At 42.0% G+C, this 20,008-nt stretch overlaps 1 protein-coding gene across 1 annotated transcript in view; it reads left to right on the forward strand.

Moving 5' to 3' along the window:
• The window catches only part of TRAPPC10 (trafficking protein particle complex 10), a gene marked incomplete at its 5' end in the record, with an annotated part of 84,478 nt that extends 64,967 nt beyond the window's left edge, over positions 1-19,511 (forward strand). Inside the window, 6 exons of the mRNA XM_014528492.1 lie at positions 3,392-3,492; positions 6,308-6,434; positions 7,535-7,705; positions 13,364-13,541; positions 15,706-15,900; positions 16,173-19,511. Coding sequence (XP_014383978.1) covers positions 3,392-3,492; positions 6,308-6,434; positions 7,535-7,705; positions 13,364-13,541; positions 15,706-15,900; positions 16,173-16,411 — 1,011 coding nt within the window. The remainder of the gene's footprint in view (positions 1-3,391; positions 3,493-6,307; positions 6,435-7,534; positions 7,706-13,363; positions 13,542-15,705; positions 15,901-16,172) is intronic.
• Between the last annotated feature and the right edge of the window lie 497 nt (positions 19,512-20,008).

Here is a 20,008-nt window from a genome sequence, read left to right on the forward strand (position 1 = left end):
TTATCTCCCGAGGGGTCCCAGACTGCGAGAGGGCACAGGCTGGGCTGAGGGACCTCCTCTCCCCCCTGAGTGCACAAATTTTTGTGCACCGGGCCTCTAGTATAATAATAAAATAGATCAATACAAAGAGAAAATATAACATTTATATACCTAACATAGGAATACCTAAATATATAAAGCAAATACTAACAGACCTAAAGGGAGAAATAGATAGCAATACAATAATAGTAGGGGACTTACCACCCCACCTACATTAATAGATAGACCATCTAAATAGAAAATCAGTAAGGAAATGTTGCTCTTAGACATGCTAGAGCAGGGGTGGGCAAACTTTTTGACTCGAGGGCCACAATGGGTTCTTAAACTGGACCGGAGGGCCGGAACAAAAGCATGGATGGAGTGTTTATGTGAACTAATATAAATTCAAAGTAAACATCATTACATAAAAGGGTACAGTCTTTTTTTTTTTTTTTTTTTAGTTTTATTCATTTCAAACGGGCCGGATCCGGCCCGCGGGCCGTAGTTTGCCCACGGCTGTGCTAGAGCAAATCAATTTAACGCATATGCAGAACATTCCATCCAAATGCAAAAGAATACATGTTCTTCTCCAGTGCATGCGGGACATTTCCAAGTAGATCATGTTAGATCACAAGTCTTAATACATTTAAGAGAGTTGAAATCATATCAGGCATCTTCTTCAACCACAATGGTATGAAACTAGAAATTACGTGAAGAAAACTGGAAAATTCACAAATATGTGGAGATTAAACAACTTGCTACTGAACAGCCAATGTGTCAAAGAAGAAACCAAAAAAATACCTTGAGACAAATGAAAATGGAAATGTAACATACCAAGATTTATGGGCTGCAGCATAAGCAGTTCTAAGAGGGAAGTTCAGAGTGATAATTGCCTATCTCAGGAAGCAAGAAAGTCTCAAACAACCCATCTTTGTACCTGAAGGAACTAGATAAAGAACAGACAAAGCCCAGAGTTAGTATAAGGAAGGAAATAAAAATTAGAGTAAAAATAAATGAGAGAGACTAAAAAGACAATAGTAGAAATCCCTAAAATTAAGAGTTCTTCTTTGAAAAGATAAAATTGACAAACCTTTAGCTGGATTCACCAAGAGAAAAAGAGTGGAGGGATAGAAACAAATACCATGGAAATACAAAGGATTCTATGGTGAACAATTATATGCCAATAAATTGGACAACCTAGAAGAAATGGATAAATTTGTAGAAATACAAAAAGGTTTATGGTGAACAATTATATTTCAACAAATTGGACAACCCAGAAATGCATAAATGTTTAGAAATATACAACCTTTCAGGACTGAATCATATGAAATAGAAAATCTAAACAGATTCATTGCTAGTGAGGAATTGAATGAGTGATGAAAAACCTCCCAACAAAAGTTGAGGACAAGATGGCTTTACTAGTAAATTCTACTAAACATTCAAAGAAGAATTAATGCCAGTCTTGCTCAAACTCTTTCAAAAAGTACAAAGGAAGGAACACTTGCAAACTTATTTTACAAGTCCCCGATAGATACCAAAACCAGAAAAGATGCCATAGAAAAGAAAATTACAGCTTAACATTCCTGATGAAGATAGGTGCAAAACTCCTTAACAAAATGTTAACAAACCAGATGCAACAACCATATGGGATCATAAATCCCTGTATGATCAAGAGGGATTTATTCCAGGGATGCAAGGTGGGTTCAAATCCGCACACCAGTTGGTGTGGTACACATCACCAAAATGGACAAAATTACATGCTCATCTCAATAGATGCAGAAAAAGCATTTGACAAAATTTTGCATCCATTTATGATAAAGACTCTCAACAAAGTGGGTATTGAAGGAGCATATCTCAGCTTAATGAAGACGATATGACAATCCCACAACTAATATCATACTCAGCAGTGAAAAGCTGTAGATTTTTTTCCTAAGAGTAAGAACAAGACAAGGATGCCCACTCTCACCACTCTTTTTTAACACAGTATTGGATGTCTAAGAGCAGTTAGTCAAGAAAAAGAAATCAAAGGCATACAGATTGGAAAGGGAGAAAAGAATCTGACTATTTGCAGATGACATGATCTTATATATAGAAAATCCTAAAGACTTGATCAAAAAACGGTTAGAACCATTTATGGATGAATGGGTAAAGAGGTGATACGCACAGTGGAGTATTATTTGGCCATAAAAAGGAATGAAATCCTCCTATTTGCAGCAGCACAAGTGGATCTCAGTGGTATTATGCTGATACGCACAGTGGAGTATTATTTGGCCATAAAAAGGAATGAAATCCTCCTATTTGCAGCAGCACAAGTGGATCTCAGTGGTATTATGCTGATACGCACAGTGGAGTATTATTTGGCCATAAAAAGGAATGAAATCCTCCTATTTGCAGCAGCACGAGTGGATCTCAGTGGTGTTATGCTAAGTGAAATAAATTGGAGAGAGAAAGGGAAATACTGTATCTTCTCTCTTAAATGTGGAATCTAAAAAATATTCAAAAACACCTTGCAGATACAGAAAACAGATTGGTGGTAGTAGGTGGGAGCAGTGGTTGAACTGTTTTTTTGTTTTAGTTTAAATGACAAGTTTTAAAAAGTATATGCACAAAAGGCTAAGAAATGCAGTCATTTTAAAGAGAGGCATAGAATATCAGACCAGTGGCACCTAAAGAATAATGTTTTTATTTTTCAGTCTTTGAAATGTTTTCCCTCACCTGATACAGAGTTCAGGAGACAAAGGTGATGTTTATTTCAATTAAGAGCATATAGTCATATTGAATGAGTGAGTTTCCATATTCAATATATGTGTTTGTTAAGTGAGGGAAATAAATCGAAGCTTGAGGCCTGGTTTCTGTCCTTACAGGAATTAATAGCTTTGTCCACACTGTGCCTTCAAATTGATTGGTTTTCAGCTATGCATTCAGTGTCATGTGGGTTAAGTGTTTGAATAATTCATTTAATTTTGTAATAGTTAATGACTGAGTAATATCATCTGGACATAAGTGATTAAAAGCACTTTGTCATAACTTCCTGCACAGTAAAAAAAATACATTTAGCATCATGGCCACATGTGGGAGGATAGCGAGGTGTGGCTTGTGTGCTTGCTGCGGCCTCTGCTCCGCAGCCATTGAGACGATTCTGGTGACTCCTGGACGTTCTGCCAGTCCCATGTCCATTTTTCTTGACTGTGTATGTAGCTTTGTGTCTCTCCTGTGTTTGTGTATATGTTTAGTGGGGTTTTCCTTCTGAATAAGGAATTGTAAAGCCATCAAGTATGTAGGAAATGGGCAGCCCCCGCAGACTTGGATGGATGGTGGTGGTGCTGTGTCATTGGTGAGTAATCTGAATGGGTGTCCCTCTGTTTCTCCTCAGGTGTCCATCGAGTGCCCGTGGTCCATCTACTCCACTGTCATTGCACTGACGTTCAGTGTGCCCTTCAGGACTACACATGCTGTGCTGTCAGCCGGGACACGGTAAGGGAGGCCCTGCTTCTGTCGCAGGCTCTTTGACACAGAGATCCTTGCTGTTGAGAGCTTGGCCTTGGTGACCTTGAGCATGTTTTCTTACATGACCATGATGCTATTGTCCACTACAGTACCCAGTCTATACTGAGATCTCCCCAGCTGTCTCAGTAGTGGACTGCACAGCTGGTTTGTGGGAGAGGGGATCCATCCAAGTGCCCATGATATTATCAGACCTTTCTTTCCGTCCTTGCCTTGTTCTTCAAGCCCATGACCCATTGACAAACATGGGTCAATTGTCCTCTGGAAGGTGCGCATTCTGCATTTGCCTGGTCACATCCTCGTGGGTTTGTTAAACTAGTTCCCCGAGAACCTTTGCTAATTCTAGAGCAGGCCTTTTCAGCCTCAACACTGCTGATGCTGTGGGTTGATAACCCTTCTCTGGGCACTGCTCTGAGCACTGCCCTGCGCACTGTAGGGTGTTAGCAGCTTACTGCTTTATGCCAGTGGTACTCCCCATCCTGCCCACCCCAGTGTGACAACCAAAAAATGTCTCCAGACATTGCCCAACATCCCCTGGCTGGAGTGTGTGTGGGGAAATTGCTGCCAGTTAAGAACCACTGTGCTTGAGGCTTGATCAGATTCACAGTCAGCCCTTGGAAAGGCTGGAATCTTTGAGATGTATCCTGTGCTTCATATGTCACTGCATCAGGAGGCAGTTCCCGTTGTCCCCAGTCAGTGATGCTCACATGACCACTGGGCTTAGGTGAGCCTGGCCCATCATTGTAATATCCCCTTCTGCTTCAGCCAAGGCTTACTTGGGTAATTTGGAAACAAAAATGTCAGAATCATATTTATTTATTTATTTGAGAACTTTTAAGATTTATTTTTAAGCAAAATAGTGAAATACTTAGAGCTTACCTGTGAGGTAGGAGTTTTTTTTAATTAAATTTATTGGGGTGATATTGGTCAACATAAACATGTAGGTTTCAGAACCATATTTAGAGTGGAACATTATTCTAATAGCTATTTTTCCCTTTAAATTACAGTGAGGGAACTGTAGATAATAATGGTTAAAAACATCAGTAGTTTTGGCACTTCTGCGAACATGGCGCTCCGAGTGCCCCGAGCGTATGGGCCTCGGCCTGCAGCCTTTAGTGCTTGCCACACTGTTCACGCCACAGCCCTGGAGCCTGAGGGCAGGAACTGTCCTAAGGCTGCGCACCGGCCCCAATGTGCTCTTGGTGTGTAAATGCACAGAGAAACATGAATGGATGGCCACAGAAAGTGGAATTGGAACAGTGGGAATCATCCATTTTGCATAGGAAGCTTTGGGAAATGTTTACCATAGTCTGCTTAAAGTCGGGACAAAATTGAACAAACTAGATGAGTTTGGTGCTTCGGAAAGGGTAAAAGCTGCTAGTGAACTCTATTCTCCTCCATTAGAAGTAACTGAAATTAATGAAGCTTTTGTAGAAAATCCAGGACTTGTCAACAAATCTGGTCATAAAGATGGTTGGGTGATCAAAATGACACTGAGTAACCCTTCAGAACTAGAGAGCTATGAGTGAAGAAGCATATGAGAAATGTATACATCTATTGAGGAGTGGAAATAACACCCCCTAAATAAAGTAGCATGAAACATCTTCAATTAGCATAGTTGTCTTAAATTAATGGTGTGTAGAAAATAGCAACTTTTAGTAATACCATGAAAAAAGAAACAGCAATACTATTGGAAGAAAATACCCCTAACTTTTTAATGATTGCAGATAAAGACATTATGCATCTTTTCCCAGCACCCTATGATTTATAGGCCAGGCTACAATTACAATATTCATAATTCCTGAAATCATCTGTGTTAAAACCTAGTTGTAAAAATTATGTATTTCAAGGATAACATTATCATAAGCCTTTATATAATATTGTAACGTACTTACATTAGTCTCTAGATTTGGGTCAAAATACTTAATGATTGGAAATAACTAGCAGTGGAGAAAAGTTTTTGTTAGTTGTTACAATGTCAGATGACGAACAATACTATCTTAATTTTGCAGTATACTGAGGTTGCTGGTGCTGTTTTATACAGTGAAGTAGCAGCCTTTCAGGAAACAAAGTTCAATAATAAGACATTTAACTTCTTCATTTAAAAACAAAACAAAACAATTTTAAACAGAACCTGAGTTGCTTTAAGAACTGTCTTTTCAAAACTCCTCTTTACCTGTAACAGAAATTAAAGTGAATCCTGTACTTAGTTTCTCAGTGAGTAATCATTATTTGTGATCACTACTTTCCTAGTAACTCATTTAGATCCATAGCAGGTTTAGGGAACTCAGTTATAATTGTGTAGTAATACTGTATCGGAATCAGAATGTTCTTTAATCCATTTTTCCTTAGAAATAGTTCACTTAGAAAGATTTATTTTTTCTGACCCTTTTACAAGTGAAATCAAAAGTAGGAATATAAGTAACAGCCTGTTCTTATTTATTTTCCTGTGTCACTTTTTTTTATAATATATTTTTATTGATTTCAGAGAGGAAGGAAGTGGGAGTGAGAGATAGAAACATCAATGATGAGAGAGAATCATTGATTGGCTGCCTCCTGCACGCCCCACACTGGGGATTGAGCCTGCAACCCGCGCATGTGCCCTTGACCGGAATCGAACCTGGGATCCTTCAGTCCACTGGCCGACGCTCTATCCACTGAGCCAAACCGGCCAGGGCCTGTGTCACTTTTTTGATTCCCCAGAGAGGGTCTTCTTAACAAAGCCAAAGTATATTTCATAAAGTTCTTAAATGTCAAAGCCATATTTTTTATTTTTCTGTTTTAGGAAATATATTCAAGTTTGTGTCCAGAATCTGTCAGAACTTGACTTTCGCCTGTCAGATAGTGATCTTGTAGACACTGGGGATAGTACTGACCTGCAGCTACTGCCGTTGAACACAAAATCCCAGCAGGTAACCGTCTTCCAGAATTGAGCATGAGCTCGACAGAACACAGGAGAACAAGGGTGTACTGACCGAGCCACCCACACGTGTTGGTGGACATGGCAGAGAAGCCTCTCCATCCAGAGAATGGCGTGCTGGTGGTCAGTAAGCAGCCCACGCACCTGAGACTGCTGGGAACCGCAGCTTTGTGCCTCAGCGTGCATGTCCACCCCCACTCTGTGGATTGAGTGGTACAGTGAAGGGATTAGATTCTCATTAGAAGAATTAAATCTTACACTTGCCCTACCCTATGTACAGATTTATGTAACTACAGCTTATTCGTAGTCTCATGTGGACAGGGAATGGTGGCTGCTCCACTCTGCCTGTCATTCAGTGCCTGCCGGTGCCCCAGGAAGAAATCAGAGGTGCTGGTGTAAAGGGGTCTTATCCATGTTCACACTGCCTGGCTGAATCCTGACCTTGCTTTTCATGTTCATTTGCCACATGCGTTTTAGACAGTAAGTGCTGGGTGTTTAGAAGAGCAAAGGTTCTTAATGATTGCCTCATTTTTAGCATTTTCAAAGGATTTTCCCCAACTAACACCTGACACTACCCAATTCTATGGCTGTGCTATAGGTATGGACTTCTTGTGTGAGGTGGTGCTAGTTCCTCATTTAACTTAATGTTAAATACAAAGTAATTGGCATGGGTGTAGATTTCCTTTTTAATTGATTGATGCATTTCCTACTTTGGAAATGTATGGGATACTATATACAAATAAACATTCCTTAAGCTTTTTCATCTCCTATGTTGTGAAACTTATGAAATCTTAAAAAATTAAGACCTTTTTATCAACCTTATGCATCCTGCTCTGAGGGCCAGGGCAGGCAAGAGGAGCAGGGGCAGTGGTGAGGGTACAGGACTTAGCACAACACACTCTGGATGTCAGTAGCAGAGCTCTGTGGGGTCTCTTCTTCGGCTCACCCGCATTCCCATTGCAGGAAGTGTGTCTTTGACAGATTGTGGCTTTTTCTGTGTGTGTGTGTGTGTGTGTGTGCACGCGCGCGCGCGCGCGCATTGCTGGCGGAGTGTGGCTTTGTCTCTGTGCAGTGACACCGACTCTCTTGCAGCACATCTGCAGCCGGCAGTCAGTGTTCTTTGTCTGGGAACTGACGTGGACCCGAGAGCCTCCCCCCTCACTGCGTGGCCGGTTCTCCATGGAATTCCGCCCAGCTTCTGAAGAACGGCTGTCTATCTCCTTAAAGCCCTATACTTACGAATTTCAAGTGGAAAACTTTTTTGTATGTATTATATTATTTTTTTGGTGAGATGTGGGGTGGGAAAATGAAAAGTTGTGTATTCTTTATAATCTAGAAAAATTAGACAAGATCTTTCAATATAATGAAGCAACAGTTCAAAGAAAATAGTTAACACTTGGGGTAGTTAAATCACTGACTGTATTTGATCCCAGGTCTTTTTCAGGTGACATGATACATGTGCACTGTTGCAGGCGGCTCTAGGATGAGTGTTTATTAGCATAAAGACCAAAGACTTACTGCTACTCCCTTCTCCTCCTTAGTTGACTTTAGTAGAGTCCTTTCATCTTGATCATTCGCTACTACACAGGGTGGTTGTGTTATAAAGACATGTCTCTAGTTTTCTAAAAGAAAAAGTGAAAGTATCATAGAAGTTTACTTAATGTTGGGAAGGTTTTTTTTTTTTAATATATTTTATTGATTTTTTACAGAGAGGAAGGGAGAGAGATAGAGAGTCAGAAACATCGATCAGCTGCCTCCTGCACATCTCCTACTGGGGATGTGCCCGCAACCCAAGTACATGCCCTTGACTGGAATCGAACCTGGGACCTCTCAGTCCGCAGACCGACGCTCTATCCACTGAGCCAAACCGGTTTCGGTGGGAAGGTTTTTTTATAGCCTGTACATGGAGCTTAAAGTAGCCTTGAGCTAGGTGAGTAGATAGTTGGTTTTTGTTTCTTTAGTGAAATTATTGGATTTTGTGTTAGCTAAATGAAAATGAAAATACAGTTGACCCTGAACAACTCGGGGGATTAGGGATACCCACCCCTATGCAGTCAAAAATCCACATATAACTTTTTTTTTCTTTATTGATTAAAGTATTACATATGAGTCCTTATTCCCCCATTGCCCCCCAACCCCCCAACACACATATATAACTTTTGATTCCCCCCAAATTTATCTACCATTAGCCTACTGTTGGCCAGAAGCCTTTCTGATAACATAAACAGATGATTGACACATATTTGTATGTTATGTGTTATATATTGTATTCTTACAAAAAAAGTAAGCTAGAGGAAAGAAGTGTTATTTTTATTTATTTTTTATTTTTTTTAATATATTTTTATTGATTTTTTACAGAGAGGAAGGGAGAGGGATAGAGAGTTAGAAACATCGATGAGAGAGAAACATTGATCAGCTACCTCCTGCATGCCCCCTACTGGGGATGTGCCCGCAGCCAAGGTACATGCCCTTGACCAGAATCAAACCTGGGACCCTTGAGTCTGCAGGCCAATACTCTATCCACTGAGCCAAACCGTTTAGGGCAAGAAGTGTTATTAAAAAAATCATAAGGAAGAGAAAATACATTTACAATATTTATTATAAAAAGTCTGTGTATTAGCGGTCTTACGCAGCTCAAATCTGTATTTTTCAAAGGTCAGCAATTTTGTGGTATTTCATTTTCTTCTCTTTATTACTGAAATTGTCAACACTTTGAGAAGTGTTAGTGCTGACAGCTTTTGATTAGCAATCTTTTCAATATCTCCTTTCAACTAAAAGACTATTTGTTTTGACCCCCTGTCTTATTTAACTGTCCATATTAGCTATAGTGTACAACATGATCACTAGCATAGTTATCTTTTTGTACAAACAGGTACCTTTTTGATGTATTAATAGCAGCTGAACATTAAGTCGTTCACATGGTAGAGGGTCTGCAGAAACTTCATCTGGTTTGCTGATACAGATGATTATTAACTGGTTAGCAGTGTTCACTGGTACCTTAATCTCTTGTGCTTCCTCTTCAAATGAAGAGCATAGAACATTTTTCCTTTAGAACTGTACAAGCTGAGTAAAAGGCCAGAGAAACAATCTGGTGGGTTGTTCTTTTCACAACTGAGGACCAGATATATGGATACCACTTTTTTTTAAAGGCTTTATTGAGATATGATTGATATGCCATGAAGTTCACTCATTTAAAGGGTACAGTTTAATGATCATAGTATGTCGACAGTGGTGCAGCCATTACCATAGTCTTATTGTGGAACGCTTTCATCATTCAAAAAGAAACTATGTGCCTCGTTAACAGTCACTCTCCATCCCCATCCCATCACAGCCTAGAGGCCAAGCTGTCTATGAGTTGGTCTATTCTGAACAGTTCATATAAATGGAATCGTGTTGTGTGTGATCTTTTTGTGTCTGGCTTTCTTCACTTGGAATAGTGTTCCCAGGGTTTATTCATTTTGTAGCAGGATCAGAACTTCATTCCTTTTTATGGTTGAATAATATTCCAGTGTGGACAGACCACATTTTGTTTTTCCATTATCAAAGAGACATCACTTTACGTTCCCACTGGCAACATATGAGGGTTGCAGTCTCCACCTCCTCCCAACACTTGTGTTTGTTGTCATTTTTATTAGAACCATCCCAGTGGGTGTGAAGTGGTATCTCGTGGTTTTGATTTGCATCCCCTGGTGGCTAATGACTTTAAGCATCTTTCATGTGCTTATTGGCCATTTGTATATCTTCTTTGGAGAAATGTCTACTCAAGTCCTTTGCCCACTTTTTATAAGGTTGTCTTATTACTGAGTTATAAGTGTTCTTTATGTAGTTTAGATATCAGTCCCTTATCAGATATGATTTGCAAATATTTTCTCTCATTTTGTGGGTTGTATTTTCACTTTCTTGATGATGTCCTTTGAAACACAAATCTTTACTTTTTATGAAGTCCAACTTACTAATCTCTCTTATTTTTTGTACTTTTGGTATAAAATTTTAGAAATCATTGCTTATCCCAAGGTAAAAACAATTTCCTTCATGTTTTCTTCTAAGAGTTTTATAGTTTTAGCTCTTACATGTAGGTCTGTGATCTATTTTGAGTGAGCCTTTGTGTATGGTGATAGGCAGGGGTCCAAATTCATTCTTTCCATGTGGTTATTCAGGCGTCCCTATACCATTTGTTGGAAACACTGTTCTTTCCCCATTGGATGGTCTTGGCACCCTTGTTGATTTCCTTCATGTTTTCTTCTAGGAGTTTTATAGTTTTAGCTCTTACATGTAGGTCTGTGATCTATTTTGAGTGAGCCTTTGTGTATGGTGATAGGCAGGGGTCCAAATTCATTCTTTCCATGTGGTTATTCAGGCGTCCCTATACCATTTGTTGGAAACACTGTTCTTTCCCCATTGGATGGTCTTGGCACCCTTGTTGAAAATCATTTGGCCATAAATGTTAGAATTTATTTCTGCCAAGGTTTATTTCTAAATAAATAGTTCTAAGTATTTCTAACACTGTCCCTAAAGCCTCAGCAGTTGCTGTCAGGTATGGGAGGCACTTCACTGTTAAATCATGGTCCTGTGCTTCCCCTTGGCTCCTGGCTACTGCCCTGCATTTCACATGCAGCCAAAAAGTGATGCTCAGGGACACACACTGGGAGCGCACTCACCTTCATCAGTCTGTAGCTGCGCTTCCTTCCAAGCTCTGAACAAAAGGCACATTCCACCTCGGCTGCACTCAAACAGTCCAGACTGTGAGCTTCCTGGGAGCAGATTTCTCAGGCGGCTCTGCTGAGGTGCTATCCTTCTCTGCACAGCGTTCCTCCATCTCCTGCCACTGCTGCGTCCCCCAGTCCACAGATGTGTGTCTCCTTGCCCGTCCACGGGCTTGTGTCCATTGGTACCTGCAAGTGCAGGCATCTTTTTCGTCCAGTTGAAGAGTTGCATAAACTTCCAGCGCAGCCCTCTTCTGATGGGTAAAAGTCTGTCCTGTCCCCAACAGCCATGATTGGGTGTTTGACAGGGAAACAAACCGCTGATCGAGGCCCATCAGGGTTACTGCTCAGCCTTGTTAGCTCCCAGAAAAACATGAAATCTTCTTTGAACATTTTATAACAACAACAGAACACTTTAAATTGAGTTATACTCTAAGTAATTACTTTATATATTTGTTCTAACTTCAGGAAATTAACACTTAGTAAGTGGAGCACAGGTAGCTGGATAGTCAGCTGTGGTTCAACAATAGACCACAAGGGGAATTGAAATAGAGAAATGTATTACTACTTACAGGTTCTGGAGGAGGTACCCTACACGCCTGGAGAGGCCACACCGGGAGGTCACGGGCAGAGTGCACACAGGGAGCAGGACCTGGGGCTCATGCCTTTATTAGGGCCTGTGGGTGGAGTGCTTTGAGGTTCTTGGACTCAGACTAGATTCGTCAGTTCCAACCGGGGTTTGGGTAAGCCCCCAGGGCTCTTACTAAGGGGCACGTAGGGGAAGGCGCTGGGAGGCAGAGGCGACTGTTGATCTCAGGTACTGGAGAAACTGTATCAGGATATACGTTTGCTCGTGACTCTCTGGGCTGTTATCTAGGGCAGCAGTCGCCAATGGGTGCTTTGCGGGCCACTGGTGGTCCGTGAGTCCGAAAGGTTGGTGACCGCTGATCTAGGGTGTGGCTTGCACGAGGGGCCAGTGTTAGTTGAGGGCCCCGCTGGGCCAACACGGAGTAGCTGAGCTACGCTCAGTGGTGTCCTGAAAGAAAGGCGCTCACCTTCCTAAGTGGAGCCTGCAGCGTGCGGCAGGTGGGCATGATCCCCTGGCAGGCTTTGGGTCTTTGTCCTGGGTGGCAAGCAAATGTTGGGTGAGTGTGAATAGGTATGAATATCAGATAAACATGTCATGGAGAAGGAAACATTGCAGAGAAAGCTGATATGAACTTGATATTGAGTGATCCCAAGGAATTAATGTTAAATTTGCTAGTTGTTATAATGGTATTATGTTTTGGTAAGAAGATGCCCATGTATTTAGTATTACATACTGAAGCATACATGGGTAAAACGACAGATTGTCTGAAATTTGCTAAAAATACCCCAGGCGAGCTTTTCCCTGCTGATAGTGCTCTCGCAAACATGGTGAGCGTTCCTAAAACCCACGGGACTTTCTGTAAGAAGTGTGGCAAGCATCAACCCCACCAAGTAACAGTGCAAGAAGGGCCAGGGTTCTCTGTGTGCGCAGGGAAAGCGGCGTTGTGACAAGAGGCAGCGTGGCTATGGTGGGCAGACTAAGCCGATTTTCTGAAAAAAAGGCTAACACTACAAAGAAGATTGTGCTGAGGCTTGAATGTGTTGAGCCCAATTGCAGATCTAAGAGAATACTGGTGATTAAGAGGTGCAAGCATTTGGAACTGGGAAGGCACTACAAAGAAGGTTGTGCTGAGGCTTGAATGTGTTGTGCCTAATTGCAGATCTAAGAAAATGCTGGTGATTAAGAGGTGCAAGCATTTGGAACTGGGAAGAGATAAGAAGAGAAAGGGTCAAGTGATCTAGTTCTAAGCTTCATTTTCTTTTATTATATGACAATAAAATTTTGATATGTTCACTTAAAAAAAAATACACCAGCGTAGATGGATAGATGAGGAAGCAAATGAACGGCATGTCGATAATCTGGAATGTGGGTGACGGCACACAGAGTCACTGCATGTGCTGTTGAGCGTGCTCGAGCGGTCAGCATGCAGTGAAGCAAGGCCTCCCAAGAGCACTGAGTCGTTCAGGGGAAGCGCAGCTGCTCTGCTGGCAGATGGCACAGCGCTGGGCAGGCGTCTCCTCCGTTCTCCTCCGAGTCTGAGGGCAGCACCTTGTCTGCCTCACAGCGTTTCTGCAGATTTGTCTTCAGTGTTACACATCTCCGCTGTCCTTTTCTCCCCCTCTCGCCCAGACCTTATATACCGTGAAAGCTGAGATTCTGCCCCCCGCGGGGACGGAGCTCTGTAGGACAGGCTCGCTCTGCGCCCTGGAGGTGTCCATCACGCGCCTGTCGGACCTCCTGGAAGTGGACAGGGATGAAGCACTGACAGAATCCGACGAGTACTTTTCGACCAAGCTGATGTATGAAGGTAGGTTTAGAGGCTTCTTTCTTCCTAACTTGTGCTGACCCAGTGTGCTGAGTGACTGTGCCCTCTCTCTCACAGAGTGTAGTGTTCCTTGTCCAAAGAGAACGTGCTAGAACTGAATGTTTTTATACAATGTGGCCCCATGCTCGCAGGAAGTTGAACTTGGTTGTTATGGAGTCTTCTTCTAACAGGTGTTATCAAGCAGTTGTTGGGCTCAGAGCTGAGCACATGGTAGCACTTGGAGCTGCCCTTTCCTTTCTGCTGTGACTCAGGGTCTTCACATCACCTTGAAGCAAAGTCCGAACCCCATTGCTCAGCAGTTCAGGTGTCCTGTAATCATGGCTCCTGCCCTTTTCCCTCCAGCTCCTTTCACCACATTTTCATACTTCATCCCCATGTGACCCCACAGTGACCCCCTTCGCCAGGCCCCTGCTTCATCGCTGATTGCTTGGGCACCCTTTCCCAGCCCTCCTCCTCAGGCCTGGCTCCTTCAGTAGCAGGCCTCAGTTTTTGGTGTCAGGACCCTTTATTCTCTAAAAAATTATCGAGGAGCCAAATATTTACTTATTTACTTAAAATAATAGAAATGTTTTCCAAAACAACAAAAACAAAAACTAGCAAGAGAAACATTGTTTTTGCATTCTTTCAAATCTCTTTAATTTCCGGCTTCTGGGGGTAACTTGAGTTTTCCTGTCTGCTGCGTTTGGTCTGCAGTAATCAGAGTGGTCCAAGGACGTGACGAAACGCCAGTCTCTCACACTGATGTAGATGGAATCGGGAGGAATAGGTTAGCAGCTTTCCGATAACTCGATATTCTTCGGTCCTACACCAAAACCTGACACGTGGCTGTTGTTACAGGCTAGATACTCTGTGAGGTCTGAGATCACACCAATGACCCTTTTGTACTGGATTTCATGAAATCCTTTTATCTGACTTGCATTTTGAAAGGCATCACTTTGTAGCACCATGCATTGGTCATTTGGGCACCGTGGTTCCTGAATTATACAGAGCTTCTCAATGTTGCCACCTTTCATTACACCCTCACAGATTCACATCGTTTCCAGCTCACGCTGAACTCATCAGGATGGTCTGATTATAGGGACATTGTGCAAGTTTTCCAAAATTCTAATTTTTGATGAGACTTTTCAGATTGTATCATTGGCCACTTCTTTAAAGTAACAAGCTCATGTCATTCAATTGAAAGAAAATGTCTGCAAAAACCCAAGACTGAGTAGCCACAGCTGGCGAAGTCGAGGCGAGCTCAGCAGTCTGACACCCTGCGCTGTGCAGATGCCCGGTCCTACATCACAGGAGACAGCGAGGCTGGGGAGGCGGGCGATGGGCACACAGGCCTCTCTGCTGTTTGCAGCTTCTTGTGAGTCTATAATCATTTCACAAAGTTAGGACAGGAATGTGAAAATGGCTTTGGCCTACCCTGAGGACCACACTCTGGGAACTGCTGCTCCAAGGTGTCCCTCCGGATGCTGTATGTCCTTTGCACAACTCTGCATGTCCTTGGCACCACTCATCTTCAGAGGTTTCACCATCTGCAGGAAGCCCTCTGTGACCCCCCTCTTTGCTGCTCATAGAACTTGCAGTCACATGCTCCTAGGCTCCTGCTTTATTTCCTGTGACCCGGATGCTCTGCCCTCTTTGCAGGGTCATCTGCTTCTTGAGGACAACGATGCTGTCCTACATACTTTGGAGTGACGGCTCAGTTAAGTGTTTGACTTGCACTGGATTATACACAGCTGTGTTATTATTAGTGTCAATAATAACACCTACCGTGTATTAGACTGAGCGGCAGCTGGGATGTAGCCTCTCTGCTCTGATGCCACCCATTAGAAGATGCCACCCTTGGTGCCGCCCCCATTCTTCATTTAGCAGCCAGGCAGCCATGCTCCTGAAGTATCACACAGGTTGTGTGGTGATTTCGAACAGAATTGAACCCTTGTTCGTTTATTGATGAGAAGAGTGATTTCCCTGGCATCAGCATGTGTCTTGCTTGCTCCACCGTGTGTGTCTTATTGGAACGTGCAGTCACAAGACATGGAGGCAGAGATATGTTTGGGATTTTATGCTGAGTGTGAGACTGTTGATGCTTTTATTTGGTATGAATATGCATGCCCTTTTCCGAGGTAAGACAGTGCTTCTCTCTCTGTTTCAGTGGTCGACAACAGTAGCAACTGGGCAGTGTGTGGGAAAAGTTCTGGAGTCATCTCCATGCCTGTGGTCGCTCAGGCAACGCACAGAGTCCACATGGAGGTGATGCCCCTGTTTGCGGGTTACCTGCCCCTTCCCGACGTCAGGCTCTTTAAGTACCTCCCACATCACTCTGCGCACTCCTCACAACTGGACGCTGGTAAGGACTCAGTGGTGCGGGGAGCAGGCCTGCTGACCACAGCATGTTCTCTGGGCCAGTGGAACCTAAAGCCCAAACCTGGGCAGGGTGACCAGCCTTAGGCAACTGCTCTGGAGCTCAGTCCTTTGAGGACTTGTGTGCTAGGTTCCTGTACGGGTTGCCTGAGTTAACATGCTGCCGCACTGGAGGTTGTCTTGGGAGGCTTGCTACTCCCCATGGTGGGTAAAGGCTCTGCGGCCGTGGCCTCATCTCACTTCCTGTGTGTTTTGCAGACAGCTGGATAGAAAACGACAGCCTGTCGGTGGACAAGCACGTGGATGACCAGCTGGACAGCAGCAGCATCAAGAGCAGGGGCAGCGTGCACTCGGCTGCCAGCAGTGAGCATAAAGGCTTGCCTATGCCCCGGCTGCAGGCGCTGCCGCCCGGCCAGGTCTTCAACTCCAGCACGGGCATGCAGATCCTGGTCATCCCCAGCAAAGATGACCATGTTCTGGAAGTCAGTGTCACATGACCACTCCTCCAGTTAACACGCCCAGACACAGTGTGAATGCACTCCAAGGGATCCTACTCGATTGTCCTCCATTGTCATTCTAGCTCTAACCAGATCTGGGGACTCTGCCTGGCCATGGAAGCATCAGAGCGTCTCAGTGTGCAGCCGGTCAGCTGAGTCCAGCGTTAAGTTTGTGTTGTCAGTGGTGTAAGGTTACTTGTTACTTTCTCATCTCCCTGTCTCTGTGCTGGTGTCCCCCAGTGCTGGCCCGGAGCCCACTTCCTTATCCCTCACTCCCTGCTCACGAAAGCTCTGCAGAGGGGTCTTTCACCCAGACAACCTTCTGGTTCTTTTTCTTCTTCTTCTTCTTCTGGTTCTTTATGGAGGTCTGTGTGTCTTCCAGAGAGGCACACAACAGGCCTTGCAGTCTTATCAGTAACACGTGTGTGCCTTTCTGGTCACACGGCCGCCCAATTTCTGGACCAGGTGGATTTGTCAGTCTCCTAAGGAGTAACACAGTCCTTTACCTCAGCTCATCTAGTTGTGCTTTTCTAGAAAAATACCCTTTTGGGGCAGGTGGGTGGGCTAATGGGTGGGGTGGGGAGGGAACAACCCCTTCTGTGCCTTGGGATGTCAAACTGGGCGGACCTGGAGCACCCATTACTGGAGCCATTTTAAAGGTACTTTAAGATAGAGCAGGGCCTAAGGAACAGTTCAGTGTTGAAGCAGCTTAGGAATAAATGTTTCTGGGACACTTTTTCCCCTCATAATGTTGATTGAATATTATATGCACTTGAAATTAAAAATATATTTATTTTAATTGTCATATATGTGAGGGTTAATATGTTGTGTTTTCTCTCACCTTTAAACTTAAAGTCTTTACATCTAATTGTAACTGTAAAATCAATATTTTTCTTTTGCACCTTAAATCTTAGAAATTTAGAGGTTCCATTTAAGTGAAGATTAGAGGGGTCCTCTCAGTGCATTTCTAGTCTGGTTGTAGGAGGGACGAAAGTCTTGGCATATTCTCTGCTGGTCCACTAAATTGCAGTTATATCATACCAATGGATTAATTTGTTTTCGGTTGTAAATTTAATTGTACATATGGTTGATTTATTATTTTTAAAAGTACAAATTAACTGAGGTAATGTTTATGTATAAGTTGTACCAAAAATCAAGGACAGAATAAATGCGTGTTTGTTTTTATTGGTGTGAAAGTCACAGCTTGTAAATAAGTGTTGTATGTATTAAACCTTTTCCACCTCTCCAAAGCAATGTATTTTTGTACATATGGAATAGAGAACTCTTAATTCACTAGGAAAGTGTGATCGGAATTGAACTTGAACAGATTAATGCAAGTGAGGGTGGGGCTTCATGTGAATAACCTCAAATGTGTAAGCCTTACAGAAATAGGAGCCTCCCGCAGCTGCTACTAGCCGGGCTCGTCACCTGCTTGAGAGAGGCTGGTACTGGGGTAAAAGGTCAGATCAGTACATATACAACACAGCAGTCTCATTGTTCTGTAGGTTGTCTGTATCAACTCATTCAACACATACAGGTAGTGTCATTTCTCCCCCATGTCTTCTTTGTTTATAGAAATTGGAGAAGTGTGTGAAGAAGATAAATATTTGTGTATTTAATTAAACTTTCCAGAAATTTATCTTCCTTATGAGCCGTTTAAAACTAATAAACTTGGTCAACTTTTTAGGCAAATTAGAACTTCAGCATCTAATGATGGTTTAGGGTTCCTAAAATACATTTGTTTTATTGTAAAAATTGATGATTGCCCTACAAAGATCTACCAAGCCCTGTGAATGAAGAGATCTTTTGAGATTTGATTTGGCCAGAAAAGCTCTAATTCTCGTGGTCAGCCTTGGAGCCCAGGGGACAAATCCATGTGTAACTTTCCCCCTTCCTTCTGAAGGAGCAGTGTGATTCAATGGTGACCTTATTTCTGTTTGTGTCTGGGCTCTACTCCCAGATGACATTCTCTAATTATAGAGAAGGGAAAAATGAAGGGGAAATCCAGATGTTTATGGTGGTTTCTTACTGTCTGAAAATTTAAGGAAATCAAATTTATCTCAGGTTTTGTTTTTTTACCCTAACCAAACGATCTTTTGCAATATAAATTACCATTTTAAAGGTACTTTGAGATAGAGTACCTCTGTTTTTTAAATTTTATTTTTGTTTTTTACACAAAGGAAGAATGTCACCTAAAACTTTATCTTTTTTTTTTTTTTAACTGAAAGGCTACACTTGGATTTTTGTGGTGTTTAAAATAAGGCTTATGGGTTTGAGACTAGCTGGTTTAGTTGATAAAGATGTAGCAGCTGTTAAATAATTATGAAGCCAGATTTAGAATATGCATCTTAAAAAAAACAATATGCAGCTACTTTGCAAATATGTGTGGAAATGTAAATATTAGCAAAAGGAACAGAAAGTAAGTTATAATTTTGGTGAATTTCATGGGGTCTCCTATGATTGGAAAAATTATAACTCTTCTGATTCTAATGTGAAAATAGATGTATTTAATCTGAAAATGACTTCTACCTACAGTTCCATTGTCAGCACAGGCTGTAGTGGGTTGGATTTCTAAATTAGTAAGTCTTAGTTGATGAGGATAGATATCCCATAAAGAGTCAGTAGAGAAAATACACACAGACTTATATTCAAATTGTCTTTAGTGTTTAAAATAAGATTGTTATAAAATGAATTTAAACACTCCAGGTGTGTATATAAAATGAAACGTTAAATATTTTTTATTAAAGAATTAGGCTGACATAAACATTTCACTGTTAACTGTGATCTTTAAAATAAATCCTCCATGATTTTAAAATTTGATTTTTTTTTCATGAAAATGTTCCTTCCTCTAAACTTACTCATTTTATACACCAAGCTATAAAACTAGAAGGCATTGTTAATCGAATTTGCTGGGATTCTGTGACTGGAAAAGGTGACAAGTTGGTGACTTTGACACTGCAGGTATTAATTCCATTTTCAAGGTTTACTATGAAAGTCATTTTTCACATTCTGTAATATATTGTTAGACTAAAACCATTGTATTAAGACTGTTTAAAATGTAAGCATTTTAAATTCTGAAAATACACATTTTAAAAAGAAACTGCTGATTTGCATTTTGTTCTTTTCTGTGGGATGTGAAAATTGTATAGAGTTACAGAGTTTTCTTGTTTTTTTCTCCCTTAACTTTGTTTCTGACTCTAAGCGTAGATTATTCGCGTTGGGGGAACATTAGGGATTTTTTTTTTCCATAACTTATTACCCCGTAGCTCACAAGAACCAAGACAAGTGAGTTTCAGAGGTTTCAGTTTTTGTAGACATGCTTGCCAACCTAACATTTGACAAGGTTACTGCCTCTGTGATGTTTGGTAGTATGGCTAATACAGTTTTTTCGGAAAAGTGTGGTTTTCAACTTATTCAGAGTCTCGTTCTTTTTGATTCTCCTTTCATAATCCAACGCTATTAAGTAAGCGCGAGGTCGGATCTTCTCACTTTCCTTAGTGCATGAAGGGTTCTCTGGCCAGCGGGGACCAGCCCAACGCAAGCCCGCAAAGATCCAATCCTCCCTGCCTGCGCCGGCCCTGCGCAGGCGCGCGACTC

Source organism: Myotis brandtii, unplaced genomic scaffold (genome assembly GCF_000412655.1).
Source record: "Myotis brandtii unplaced genomic scaffold, ASM41265v1 scaffold638, whole genome shotgun sequence".
Taxonomy (NCBI): Eukaryota; Metazoa; Chordata; class Mammalia; order Chiroptera; family Vespertilionidae; genus Myotis; species Myotis brandtii.